This window comes from Ixodes scapularis, unplaced genomic scaffold (assembly GCF_016920785.2).
Source record: "Ixodes scapularis isolate PalLabHiFi unplaced genomic scaffold, ASM1692078v2 PGA_scaffold1__304_contigs__length_218370807, whole genome shotgun sequence".
Taxonomy (NCBI): Eukaryota; Metazoa; Arthropoda; class Arachnida; order Ixodida; family Ixodidae; genus Ixodes; species Ixodes scapularis.
This window is the reverse complement of record NW_024609846.1, coordinates 129,397,781-129,411,455: the sequence shown is the minus strand read 5'-3', so window position 1 is coordinate 129,411,455 and position 13,675 is coordinate 129,397,781. Positions and strand designations below refer to the sequence as shown.

At 48.6% G+C, this 13,675-nt stretch overlaps 1 protein-coding gene across 1 annotated transcript in view; it reads left to right on the top strand.

Moving 5' to 3' along the window:
• Window positions 1-13,675, top strand: part of LOC8033466 — a 70,262-nt gene that overhangs the window by 38,325 nt on the left and 18,262 nt on the right. Inside the window, 6 exon segments of the mRNA XM_029977240.4 lie at window positions 2,005-2,238; window positions 4,881-5,012; window positions 6,557-6,855; window positions 10,580-10,644; window positions 11,373-11,547; window positions 13,343-13,458. Of these exon segments, the coding sequence (XP_029833100.3) occupies window positions 2,005-2,238; window positions 4,881-5,012; window positions 6,557-6,855; window positions 10,580-10,644; window positions 11,373-11,547; window positions 13,343-13,458 (1,021 nt within the window).

The window sequence follows — 13,675 nt, the reverse complement described above, 5'->3', positions numbered from 1 at the left end:
ACCCGCACCGTCCCCAGGCGTAAACGGGCACCGGCACCAAGATTTTGGCTTTACCACCGGCAGTACCTCGAAACCTTAAATCTACATCTGCCTTCGGTTGTGTACCCGCCCTTTGCTTTCGCAAAGTCCGGAGATTCCGAGGCTGTAGTTCGTTGCAGATTAAGAAAAGCGGGACGACTCTTTTCACGAAGCACTCCACTCCTTTCACTTCGGCAGAGCAGGCGCCTGAGAGCAGGCGAGCGAAGAGAAAACCTCCAAGCATGGCGAGCAGAGAACATTGTGGGAGGTGCTTGTCCCGTGCCCTTCACCATTATAAAAATGTTAACCTTCCTCTTGACCATTATATATATGGATTATAAATAAGATGGTAACGGCTACCAGCTTGTGGTAGTTGCCTTTCGGATTCCGTCTCGTTTCCAGATGGTATGTCAGTGTGGGCATTTGCATTCGGGTATCTGTAGGCACTTGATGCAGAACGGGTAATTGCTAGATGGGCCGGTGCTGTCATAGACGAGGAGACTCGAAATTGCGCCACTGTCGTTTATTGCCGGGGGACGAAATGTGCGGGGACGCTTCGTTCGGCCTGGGCTGCAACTCGCGTGGGATCTGAACGAATGTGCAGGATGTCACCCCCTTCCTCTTTGAAGCGGTGCCACGCCTTCTGGCCAAACCCTCCCCATGCATGACATTGCCTCTCTGCCTGCCACAACCTGTCTCGGGAAGGAGGTGCCTCCTCTCTCGTCACGCCGTCTTCCTCTCGTTTGATTTGGATATTGTTGCAAACGATGGATGGCTATTGCCGGAGTCTCCAGAGCGACAAACGGAACCCACCGACAAGCCTCGAGCACGTGCAAAAGTATTTCTCGGGGGCTTCACGAGCACCGCGAGATTCCAATGTTTCACTTTACAATGGGTCGCGACGAGTCATCGAGCGCCGTAAACGTGTCGCGTGACTATGCATCGCACATGTCACTGCACCCTAACTAAAGGTCGCGTGATATTCATACGACATTGGATGGGCTTCATTGGCTTGTAGCGTCCGCTGGGGTCTATCGTAAGGTGAAATGGAACATGCAAGCCTGCCAAAGGTACCTTTGTGCGCATGTTCTTGAGCTTGGCCGGTTGGTTCTGCTTGCCTTCATAGTGGACTTGAGGCACGAAGAAAATGCTGCAACCTTCTCTGGGGACAATTGGTTGCACGGTGCTGCTCCAATGTCCTCCAAGGCAGGCCTCCCTCTCGGTTGGGTTGTGCATTCCAACTGTGCTGCTTGCTGTCGCATGCCAAAAACGAGCAACTTTTGTCATTTGAAGAGCACGAAAAGTGCCGCACCCTGGTGCCGTGGAGCTTTCTGAGAATGAAACCACTGTAGCTTCTCAATTAAAATGCACTTTCGTGTGCGCATCTTTGTATCTTGGCAGTAATTCATTCTTTAAGAGTACGTCGGGAAAATTGATAGGTTCAGGCCTGTTCACACACGCACCACAGTGTTAATGCGGCGATGCAGACGTAGCACCGACCTTGCACCATTTGACCCAGCCTTTCCGGCTTACACACGCACGGCGAGGAGCTAATGTAGTGCTGAGTCTGTACCAACTGGCGTTAACTCTGTGCTGCGCCGTATGTGCGAACTGACCTTTACTCGCAGCATGCTCCATCGTTGATCAAACTGAGGACCGTACAAAGCGAAAGAACACCGGACAAACCAGCACCGACTTGCAACCGGCACGTATTATTGTCCCTTTCATTAATATGAGTGAGTTGCGAGTCTTGGCCTGTTTGTTCTGTTTTCCTCTCTGTCCAGTTCCTTTGTATGCCGTTTTTTCATTACGTTCAACAATCACCAGCCTACTGCCTTACTGCAGTAACGGCTGCATGCTGCCGCCTAATGAGCTTTGTTTTCGAATCCACCGGATCGAGGGACGCTCTGCGCTTCGACGACCGCCCAAAGTCTGTCGAACGCTTTGCAATGCTCGGCTGAGAGACGCGGCCTCTGCCCTGTGCAGAATGAGGACCGCAAGATGCGCAGCTATGCGGTGGTGCCCCCGATCCTGCTGGACGTGCGGCAGCGGCGAGTGCGCTACCTCAACCGTAACAGTCTGGTGGAGGACCTCTCGTCGGATTACAAGGAGCGCCAGATGCACAACCTCTGGACGGACCAGGAGAAGGAGCTCTTCCGCGAGAAGTACCTTCAGCACGCCAAGAACTTCAGCATCATCGCCTCCTACCTGGAACGCAAGGTGAGGGAGAGGGTTCTCTCTCTCGACTCTTCTATGGAACTTGCCGTATGCTTGCAGGTGGTCTTTTTGTCTAGTAGCACCTTCGTCTGCCCGTGCTTCTTGGTTATCTGTCTGTGTGGCACGGTCTAGTACGAGTGTTCTCAACTGCAGATGTTTCGGAGACCCCGTCCGCATCGGCAGAAGTGATGGGGACCCCATCCGTGATTGTAATTGGACAATTACTCCGACGAAAGGGTAAATGAAGAAAACTAAGTGTGTGCAAACCAACCTTGAAGCTCTGAAACAAAGAATACTCAACCACTCGCTTAGCACGTTAGCACAACAAGCAAAAAGAAAAAAGAAGGTTGAACATTTGGTTTGATTAACAGTTGAGGGTTTTGGGGGCCTTAAGAAGGTCTTCAGGGACCTCAAAGGGTCTGCAAGACCCCCATTTTAGAATCACCGGTCTAGTGTATGGGTTCTCAGATGTTGATCCCGAGGAACCCCCCCCCCCCCCCCGCATCTTTCTTTATTGATTGCCGAGGAACCCTTCCCGGTATTGATACAGTAATGCAGTGCAAGAGCCTACGTGCCCTCAGAACAATACTCAACATACTAGGGAGTGACTGGCTCAAAGTTATGTGATCAGACCTGATCTTTTCCACAAAAAGATCTGTCACATAGATCTGATCAGATCCATAGAAGCTCTGGCCCGTGCACTGAAGTGCACGGGGTCAATTCTTCTAGGATGGGGTGAGGAAAAATGCCTTGCATAGTGGCGAGACGGCCGAGATTTAGCTCAAGAAAATCCTGAGGGTACTCTGGGGAACCCCCCGAGTTTCTGGGAACCCAGTTGAAGAACCTGTGGCTTAGTGAAAGGGAAGGAGGAGGATGTTTCAGAAAGTAGGGGCTGCATCTATTAAGAATGGGAGAAGGTCCCATAGTTTCAAGAACTACAGTTGAACCTCGATTTAACGAAACCCGATTTTATAAATTTCCCAATTTAACGAAACCCGATTTTATAAATTTCCCAATTTAACGAACAAATTCGGATTCCCCGCGCAGCCTATGCGCGAGGTCTCCCTTCCCTGATTTTACAAAGTTTCCGATTTAAGGGGGAACACTGGTCTTGGAGCTTTTTTTCTTATTTTATGACCAAACCCAATGAAACTGCACAATCTTGTTCAGCTTTTTGTGCTGATTTCATATATCTGGTCATTTTCTCAGTCAGTAGAATTGTCCTCAAAATAATTAAAACTTGCCTGCCTTTGTTTGGAAAAACGATAGAAAAGAAAACTGCTCAACAAAATATTCTTTTTAACACATGGCTAGATACTACGAAGTGTAGAGAATACAATGTTGGAAGCACTTTTAAGATAAACTAATTATTAGTGATTTTACCACACATTGAAGTTCACTGCTCAATGCATGGCTAACAAGAAATAAAGCAAAAGATCAAATATAAATTTTTCTAGACTTATATCAAAAATTCTGCTCTCAACATTGTATGCTTCACACATTCAGCTGCACATTTCAGGAACGGTTATATTTCTATCTGCTCTAGATGCTGAGATATCCCTCCTGCAAATTCTCAACGAGTCCGAAATTTGTGTTTTGTGAAAACAATGTTTTAGAGTCAACTTCAACGCACATTCAGCTCGCATAGACATTATAAAGTAATTTAGAGCTCAAATATTCATCCATGAAATTATAAGCCTGGTAGATTCAGAAGAATGACAGCCATCGCCATTTTCAAAAGAATGCAGTTTTAGGAAGTTTTTGGCTCCAAAGACCCATGTCCCCCCTTTGAATTAGTGGGTCCCGGTGACTTTGTTAAATCGAGGTTCAACTGTAGTTATGGGACCTCCTGGTAAATGAAGATTAGTGTGGAGTTGAAAAAAAAAGAATTGTATGAAATAGTTACATTTTATATATAAACAGTTATCTGATGGTTACGTCGTAGACAGGTTGTAAAATGGTTACGTCATAAGCAGGTCATGCAATGGTTAGGTCATCAATGTACACTTGAGTGCTATTTACAATGACTTTAAACTCAAAATAATCTGGGTTGAACATGCAGTCCTGTAATCGCTTCAAACTCTTACCTCCACAATGTCATATTAAAAATTTTAATTTAAATTCTAATTTTAGCTCGGGAAACAGGCTGTATTCGAGGGACGTGCCTGAAGCAAGTATGCATTGTGCAACGGAAATGCCCACTGCAAGTTTGTGTTGCCAGATTGACAAGGGCACAAATCGAATGGTTGGAACCTGTGCAGACACGAAAAATGTTTTAGACACCTAATCTGGCATGCTGACGAAGACTTAATGGAATGTTTAAACAAAAAGTTGCGTAAATGCGCTACAGAAAATGATTAATATCTCTGCCCTTGCAAGGTAGCTTATGGGGTGAATATCTGTTGCAAGGTACATTTGAATACACCATGTTCACTCGTGGTGTAGTTCCCAAGAAAACTACTTTTTTATTGCTAAGCAAATGCATTAGTGCAGAGTGGTCCTTCTAAAATTTGCAAGCAGCGTATGCATTTTTTTTTTTTTTTAAATTTGATGTTGTCTGGTAGATTTCTACATGCTTTGCAAGGAGGCTCGTTGCGCTTTGGAGCGGGTGCTGAGCCTGCCCTGTGCCCACTGTTCTCTCGCAGAGCGTTGCCGACTGTGTGCAATACTACTACCTGACAAAGAAGAGTGAAAACTACAAGCAGCTGCTGCGCAAGCACAATGTGAAGAAGAGGACCAGGGCTATGGTGAAGGCCCCCCTGCCCCAGCCACAGCAGGTGGGTCCTTTCTTCCCTGCTGGTACCTCACGACTAGTCCCACTGCCGTCATCTTAATGGCTGCGAAACAAGTTTTAATTTATTGAAATTTATATAAAAATATGTACTCAAAGCTTTGCTAACGTATTCCCCGTGTTCTTGGAGGTTCTAGGGCAAGCTAATACAGGCGTACATTAATTAGTTCATTAAATAGTGAACGAATGGATATTGCCACATGCTTCTTGTTTTTCTTTAATATGAATGTTAAGAGGATAACTTTACGCCGCATACTCGTATTATAATAAAGAAGTGGGCGAGAGCTTTTTCAAAGTTTTCGTTTATTTGGTGAAACCGCTTTTAGAAATGAAAAGTTTGTTTAGTTTTGTTACTCTAATTTTATCAGTGTCTGTATCTTTTTTAAAGGACATATGCAAAGGAAAAAAAAGTTTTAAGGGGAAATGCAAATCAAGAAGAAAACATTTTTTCCGAAAATTTTGATTTTCTTTATATGTTTCATAAATCCCTGTACCTTCTAGTTTCACATACAAAACGAATTGTCCAAAAAGTTGCCCTAGAAGTAATTAGAATATGTATTTGAACGCCGTTCCGCGGCTCAGAAAATTGCACGTTTTAGCCGTTTTTGAGCTTGGATCTTGCGGCAGTTGGGTGTCGCCCGCCATTTTCGTTGCTTTTCAAGAAAGACGAGTCTCCATCTTTCCGCCGACTCCCTCCATAATTTCGTACTCGCAAAGGAAAAAAAAAATGTTTTCTCGCATATTGCTGTTGTTCCAAGTGGCGCGTGACGCGAAAATGCGCGACCACCATTGGCCGCCACCAGGACGGATGTGACGTGCTGCAAAGCTCGCGCATCGTTTCATATTGCACCCCATCACTATCTTCTCAAACGAAAACCAGGTTTGCTGTCCTGCTTTTGAGAGTTCCCACGATGGATGGCGAGAAGAAGCGCAACTTTCGTCGTCGCAAGAGCCATACTATATAACCGTACTAAGGGAAATTAAAAAAAAATATATATATTTTTGTTTGCATATGTTTTTTAAAGAATAAAAATGCTCAGTGGTACAATTGCTTAGTTTTTTTAGCACACTTTGAAGTTGACTTTTCTCAGCTTGCTGCCCGTGCCAGGAAGCTCGGGCTATATAGTTTTGCCCCGTCACAAACTGTTTTAACGTTCCTAAAGGACGAAAATCCGTTTTTTGAGATTTCAGACGAAGCTTGGAATAACTGGCAACGATGGTTTTCGGCACCACGATGGCCGAAGTTCATTACTTTGATTCCCATTTTATTTAGTCGCCCCATAGTCAACAGCGAGGCGAGAACGACGGGTAGGAGCTTCAGTAGCTCCAGCACGAGCTTCTTGCCCTCAGAAACGCTTCAACGTTCTGTGCACTTCAAGCTCGCATGCGCGGCCAAAGCACAACCCTGTTGTTCTCATTCTGCTGGTAACTATAGTCGAAGTCATTGCTAAGCTCCACGCTGGGCGGTGCCAGGCATCCTTCGTTGGCGTGCGAACGTTTTGCCGAGCGACGCCTGCCTTCCATCTACAGGTGGCAAGCTCGCTGCCCATCCGCAACCCGGTGCCCACAAGCGGCGGACCCGGCAGCGGCGTAGAGGAGAAGGGGCCGTCCGCCCCATCTGGGGCGGGGGCTGCCGCGGCCTCCGCGGCCCCCCCGGGGGCGGTGCCTGTGGCGGGAGGGGACGGGTCTCCGTCGCGGACGGGCACGCCTCCCCCCGGCGGTCCTCCGCCCCCGGAGCTGGGCTCTCTGGAGCAGCAGCAGGGGCCCCAGCCCCAGGCCAACGGGCCTTCCTCGGAGGACAAGAGCTGCCTCGTGGACACGCTCAATGGGTGCGTGGGGGTCTAATGCCTCCCGCCTGCTCGGGGGGCGCGTTTACGGGGGTCGGTTGTCGTAGCTGCTCGTGCGTTTGAGCTGCTTGCAGGGGTTGATTACTTAGAGTTGGTTACGCACGGGAGTTAGTTACTCAAGGAAATTGGTTATTTACAGGAGGGTTACCCACACTAGTGTCTTATTTGCAGGAGCTAGCTACTCGCTGGGGTTCATTGCTCAGGGGGGTTGGTTACTTTCAGGAATTGGTGTACTTAAGGGGAGATGCGGGTCGAAAAAATGTTGTTTCTGCCGAAATTTTCATTTTTCGATTTTTTTAGTTTTATAAATCCGCGTATCTTCTAGTTTCATAAACAAAAAAAATTATTCAGAAATTCGGTCTAGAAGTTATAAAAAAATGTATTTGAACGCTCTACCGCGTCAAAACAAATTGCACATGTTGGCGCATGCTAGCCGTTTTCAAACCCGCGCCCCTTCGAACATCGGCAACGGCCGCCTTTGCAGTTGCTTCGATAAAAATAATCGAGTCTTCTTCTTTCTGGTGACTCCTCCCTTAGTTTCGTAATCAAGCTAGAAATAATAAAAAAAAGCAATTTCCACCTGCTTATGACGCTTCCAGTTGACTTTTAAAAAGCCACGTGATGCGAATGCGGAGCCGCCATTCGCCGCCGCCCGGACCTGTCGTGCAGTGAAGCCCGCGCATCGTTTGGTGCCGCACCGCGTCGCCGCGTCGCCATCTTCTCAAACAAGAACCATCTCTTCTGTTCGCTCTTTGAGGGTTCCCGGATTCCCATTATGAGTGGTGTTGCAAAGCGCGACTTTCGTCGCCGCAAGAGTAGACTATGCGTGCATTCAAGGGGAAATGCAAACAGAAGTGAAAGAACGCAAAAAGCACGGCCGCCCCTTTGCGTCAGCAGAATGGCGACGCGCTTTCGAGCATCGCAAGCACCGGCCAGTCAAGCTCGTCTGATTTCGTCACTGACGCTTCTAACTTTGTTAGTGCGTCGGAAAAGAAGCTGCCAACGTTTCAAGATGATACAGCGAGGATTGGACGCGGCGCAAGCGCTGTAATCTGCGAAGTTGGAATTCTTACGCAACTCGTAAGCGGCGCGGTGTGCGGGGCGTGTGGGACTTCGGAACTCGCTGTTGTGGAGGCCGTGGACAAGCGCAAGGGTCTCGCTTCCCTTCTTGAGCTGAAGTGCATGAACGATGGATGCCCTGCGGACGTTGTTTCTGCTGCATACTCGTCACATCGTGCCGCCGCCGCCTCCGCCGCCAGCCGCGAAGATCGTGGCCCGGATCAACACAAGGGAAGTGCCCGCGACAGTTTCGCTATCAACATCAAAGCTGTGCTTGCTGCGCGCACGATTGGCGTCGGACATGACCAACTCTCAAGGTTTTGTGCCATTCTTGGATTGCCCAAAGCACTTCATCACAAGACCTTCCACGGCATATCAAAGAAAGTGCATATCGCGGCCACTAAAGCAACCAGACAACCTCGTAGAAGCAAGGCGGGTAACTGCGCTTGAGGCGGGTCAGACCGACGTCGCTGTGATGTTCGACGGCACTTGGCAAAAGCGTGGACACAAGAGCCACAACGGAGTGGGCACTGCCATTTCTATCGACACAGGCCTCTGTCTGGCCTTTGAGGTGCTGTCCAACTACTGTCACGGCTGTAGCAGACATCAGATTCTGGATGAACAAGATGAGGAAGTGTGGCAAGCATTCCATGGTCCAGTGTGTGAAAAGAATGTGAACTGCTCGTCTCATGCAATGGAAATTGAGGCAGCACTCCGGATCTGGAAAAGGACGCAATCGTGTGACAGGCAGCTGCACTACACCACCTTCCTTAGTGACGGCGACAGTAAAGCGTACACTGCAGTGTCTAAAGCAGAGGTGTATGGCTCCACAATGGTGACGAAGGAGGACTGCACCAATCATGTCGCAAAACGACTTGGTACTGCGCTGAGGAAGCTCAAGGTGCCACTAGTACCACGTGGGGAAAAGCTGGGTGACAAGATCATTCAGAAGCTGCAGACCTATTATCAGGTGGCAATAACCAACAACAGAGGGAGCATCCGTGGAATGTACTGCGCAATATGGGCTTCCTCCTGCATTCATGCTCAACCAATGATGCTAGCAGTCACAAGTTCTGCCCCAACGGGGAAGAGTCGTGGTGTAAACACAAGAGAGCGCAGGCTTCGCAAGAGCCAGCACCAAACCACACCCCACTCATGACTAAGGCTCAAGGAAAAGCAGTGCTGGCTATTTACAAACGCCTTACAGACGCCAAGCTCCTCGCTCGCTGCCTGCGGGGAAAGACCCAGAATGCTGCAGAGTCATTAAACAGTAAGATATGGATGCTGTGCCCAAAGACTCGGTTTGCGTCCCGGACTGCAGTGGAGACAGCCACCGCCATCGCAGTGTTGTGGTACAACCGGGGCCACTCCAGCTTTGAGCAAGTGCTGGAGGAGTTGGGAGTTCTCCCTTCAAAGCAGCTAGTCGGGCTGAGTGACACGTGCGACCAGAGGAGGGTCAGAAAGATGACCAGCAAGCTAACAGCTGAGGCTAGGTCACACCGACGCAGCCAGGCGAAGCGTGCCCGTGGTGAGGACTCCAGCCGCAAGGGACGCGAGGGTGCTACCTACACAGCTGGGGAGTTCTAGTTTGGAGGTCCAGACAATGACATTTCGAACTACATTGCCACCAAGTTTTGTGATATTTGAGTGAGAATTTAGGTATATCACATAAAACTAAACTTTCAAATCAGTTTTTCTCTAATTGGTATTTTTGTCTGTTTTCATAGTTTGTGCACACAATTTTTGCCACTTGCAGTTACTGTATTACAACGAAATTTTGCAAAGATGCTCCTGATGGGTCATAGAGTGGGCAAATCTTTCTAGTTGTCCGATTGGTATCTTAGAATTTTTATAAAAAATATAAAACGAAAAGTGAAACGTGAAACGCAATGACTCAAAATTTTATAATTTTTTTTTCTCGAGGCACAAGCTTTTTCTTTCTTTTATCTAGATTTGCACATTCTACAGTTCACAAGGAACCAAGCAGGCTATTTCGAGATAAGGTCTTATATAAGGTATAGAAAAAATTGTGTGCACAAAAAAGACATTTTATGTGGATGATAAAAGCATAGCCATTTCACCAAGGTAATTATCAGAAAACTGATTGCATATATGGCAAGAGGACCTGAACATGCACTAACTGTGCAAATTGCAACCTTCTAACTTCAATATCATAAAAAAAATTGTCCCGAAGAGCATCTCCCCTTAACCTGGTAATTTTTTGGGGGAGCTTGTTGCTCAGTGAGTTGGTGGTTTGGGAAGATTGTTGCTCAGGGTGAAGTTGGTGGTTGGGCGAGATTGTTGCTCAAGGAGTCAATTATTCGTGGGGCTTGTGGGGCTGGGTATTACTTGCGGGAATTACTGGTTCAAGTTAATAGTTACAAACGGGAGTTAGTTACTCATGAGGATTAATTATTGCTGTAGTTATCTGGGGGCTGTTTGCTGGAGTTGCTCATGGGAGTCGCCCATGACTGAGCTTCCGACAGTTGTGGTTCATTTTTAACTACATTGTTTACCTCATACTTGCTTGCATTTGTTACTTGTGGGAACCATTCAATCAGTTATCAGTTGTGAATATAGAGGACAACATTATTTGTGTCTTGCTGCTCATGTATTTCCTTCTAATTTTTTATTTTTTTAACTGCAGCTTGAAGACGCCAGGTCATGACAAAGATGCAGAAGATGCTTCAACTGCGATTAACAATACTGGAGGTAAGCTTTCTCCCGTACTTGACACTTCTTGTCCGCTAGCTCTTGTCATGGCAGTTTTCTGCGGCCTTACTAATGTAACTGATGCAAATAAATGTAAAGTGCACTATTGACAAATTTAACTTTGGGTTTTGCTGCCTCCTCTGCAGCTTTTTGACTTCATGCTTACATAAAATTCCTCCGTGGTCTGAGTAGACTTATAGACTTCGTCTACTTCATGCTGTCAATTTTTCTAGAGTCGCCAGTGAAGGGGTTTTGACCTTTTTTTTTTCTCTCGTACTACTCGAATGCTGTGACATACATGGGAGCGTTCTGCGGAGTGAGTACCTGGTGCTGTTGATTCTGTTAGATTGCAAACTGTGAGTACTAAAGAGGGCCAGAGTTGAATCTTTCCCTTATCGAGCAATTGTAGTTTCCAGTTTTTTGTGGAGAGGAAAGGGGAGCGTACTTATAATGTGTAGTATTCGCCTTTAATCACGAGGTAACTTCTTATTGTTTCCATTCGCCCACCACCGGATCTCTCTAGGTTTCTGCGTTACAACCCATCATTCCCACATTCACAGTACTCTTTCATTCCAACTGGTGGGGCACGTCTCTTTACGGATAAAGTCGTGTTCCCAACCTCAAGTTAACTTTAGAAGCGAGTTACCAGAGACGGAGCGCCCTCGCCGCGCGGCGAAGAGTGGGTGACGGGCAGCCAGTCTGAGCATACTCTTCTCGCTCGCCCGCAGGGGATGGCGGCCCTCCGTGTGCTGTGTGTCGGTGCCGCCTGGACCAGGGCAGTCGGTGGCGACCCCTGACCAAGGCCAACTGCCACGTGTACGCCCTCAAGGAGAGCGACCTCACCCCCGAGGCCCGGGTGTGCGCCTCCTGCCGCTTCAAGACCGTCCGGCAGCGCTTCGTCCAGTGAGCTCCTTTCCCTCGCTTCCTATACCCACCAGTGTAGTGAGAACGGCAGGGCGTGTTTTTCGAACGTCTGGCCTCGAGCGTGCACTCCATCCATACCTTCCATTGTGCTTTGGCCGTGCACACGCACCCGAGATGCACGAGACACCGAAGTTTGCACTGGAAACGGGACAACTGAAGCTCCTCCCTGCTGTTTCCACCTTGCCAGGAATTATAGCGAAAGAGAGATACTGTTGCTGGCCTTGCTTTTTAGGGCGACAGCTTTACGAGACACTGCCCGAGAAAGCTATTTGAACAAACTAATCGAGCGATCAAACTTTGGCGAAATATCCGGGCAAATCCCCACAGTGTCCAGTGGATTCACTCGAGCAAACTTCTACTTGAGAAAGCTTTTACTCGAGGTCATTTGAAGCTGCTTCGAGTGACGTTTCCTGTGGATATAGAAGTTTGCTCTAGGGTGCCTCAATATCCTTCTGTTTAGGGTGATGGCATTCTTTGTAGTAGCCGACGGCAACAGCGTGCGCCTGCGAGGAAAATGCGAAGAAATGGCCGGTAACAAAGATGCTGTTGGAGTGCAGTCGGTGCCGAGAGCTCGTGTCGGGACATGTTTTTTCGCACGCTTCGGAACAAGGAGTTGTATTTTTCAGCCACAATGTGCAAGGAAACGAAAGCAATAGCTGTAGCACAGTCGCGCAGTGCGGGTGGAATGGTGCGACGTGGTTAATTCTCATAGCTATCGTGTTTGGCATCGTGGGTGTCACTGACGACCGTCACCAGTGCTCCGTGATTCGTGAAGAAATTGGATAAGCGCGGTGGAAGTTTCTAAAACCATCCAATGTTACGCGTAGCACAGGGTTCTCCCCACGGTGGGCGGCAGTGGCTTTGCCACCCACCGCTCTACTAAACCACAGCTAAAATGGTCGGAGGTGATCACCCTAAGCAAAGTGCACATGAAGGCGCTCAGCTTGCTCACGGTAGTGTCGGTTGTACAGTAGCAAGGCCATATGAGAATTTGTCAGCAATGGAGCGCAGCTGTAGCTTTAGCATCTCATTGTGCGCAACCAGTGACACAGCGTTGCATGCGAAGGGGGGTGAGCGGTGGGCTAACACTCCCCCTCCTTACACGCCCCTTGGTACATAAAACGGGGTCTGCATAGTATGAGAAGAACTGCCCTATTGATAGAATATACTCTAGTAGGCACGGAGGCATTTCACAATTAGAGGGCATGCATCTCAGAGAAAATGATGCAGTGCTTCCGGAGAAGAAGTGCATCGATGTCAAAAAGAAGTCCTCTATACACGTTTGCAAGTCCGGTCTCAGGGCACCGCCATCTTCCTCAGTGGGGTGTGCTCTTGGCGCGGCCATAATCCGATTACGACGCCTTAGCGAGGCTTCGTAATCGGATTATGACTCGTCCGAGCGCACCCCAGCCAAGCAAGATGGCAGCGCCCTGAAGCCGAACTTGCAAACGTGTATACATTCACAATTCCTTCGTCGTGTTTCACATTGCATATCATTCCATTGAAAGCCCCATCGAGTGCCGTCGAATGTTTGTCACGTTTGACGGAATATTCGGGCGACTTTTCGAAGCACGGTATGCCTCGGGGGGAAGTCTTCACTGCTAGAAATTTTTTCGCCCGTCTGGGAGGTTGCTGCAAATTTCTTCCTAATGACGACTTCCAGCGGCGCAACTGGGGAAGTGGCTTCCGTAGTTGTACTTTCTGTGCCTTCGGGTGTGTCAATCGGCTCCTTTCTTCCAAGGGGGGATGCTGAGGTGACCGCCGGGTTTTGCAGGTGCCCCATACCGACCTGCAAGACCCCCAAGCGCAAGCTGAAGAGGCTACGGCCGCTCCCCAGCAAGTGGGCGGAGCTGGACAAGGACGTCAAGGAGACCATCGTACAGGAGCTGCGTAAGTGCCACCCCCGCCTTGCCGTATTCGCCGACGGAACGAGAACGGCGGGGCACGTTCGGAACGCCCGGCCTCCGGCAAGCGCTTCGTGCCTTCCGCTGCGTTTTGGTAGCATGCGCACGCGGGAGGTTCACCAGACGCCCAAGCGTTGTCGAAGGTGGAAAGCTTGAGCTTTCCACTTTCAAAAAGCGTCTCGTTCCCACAGCACCCGGCTGCG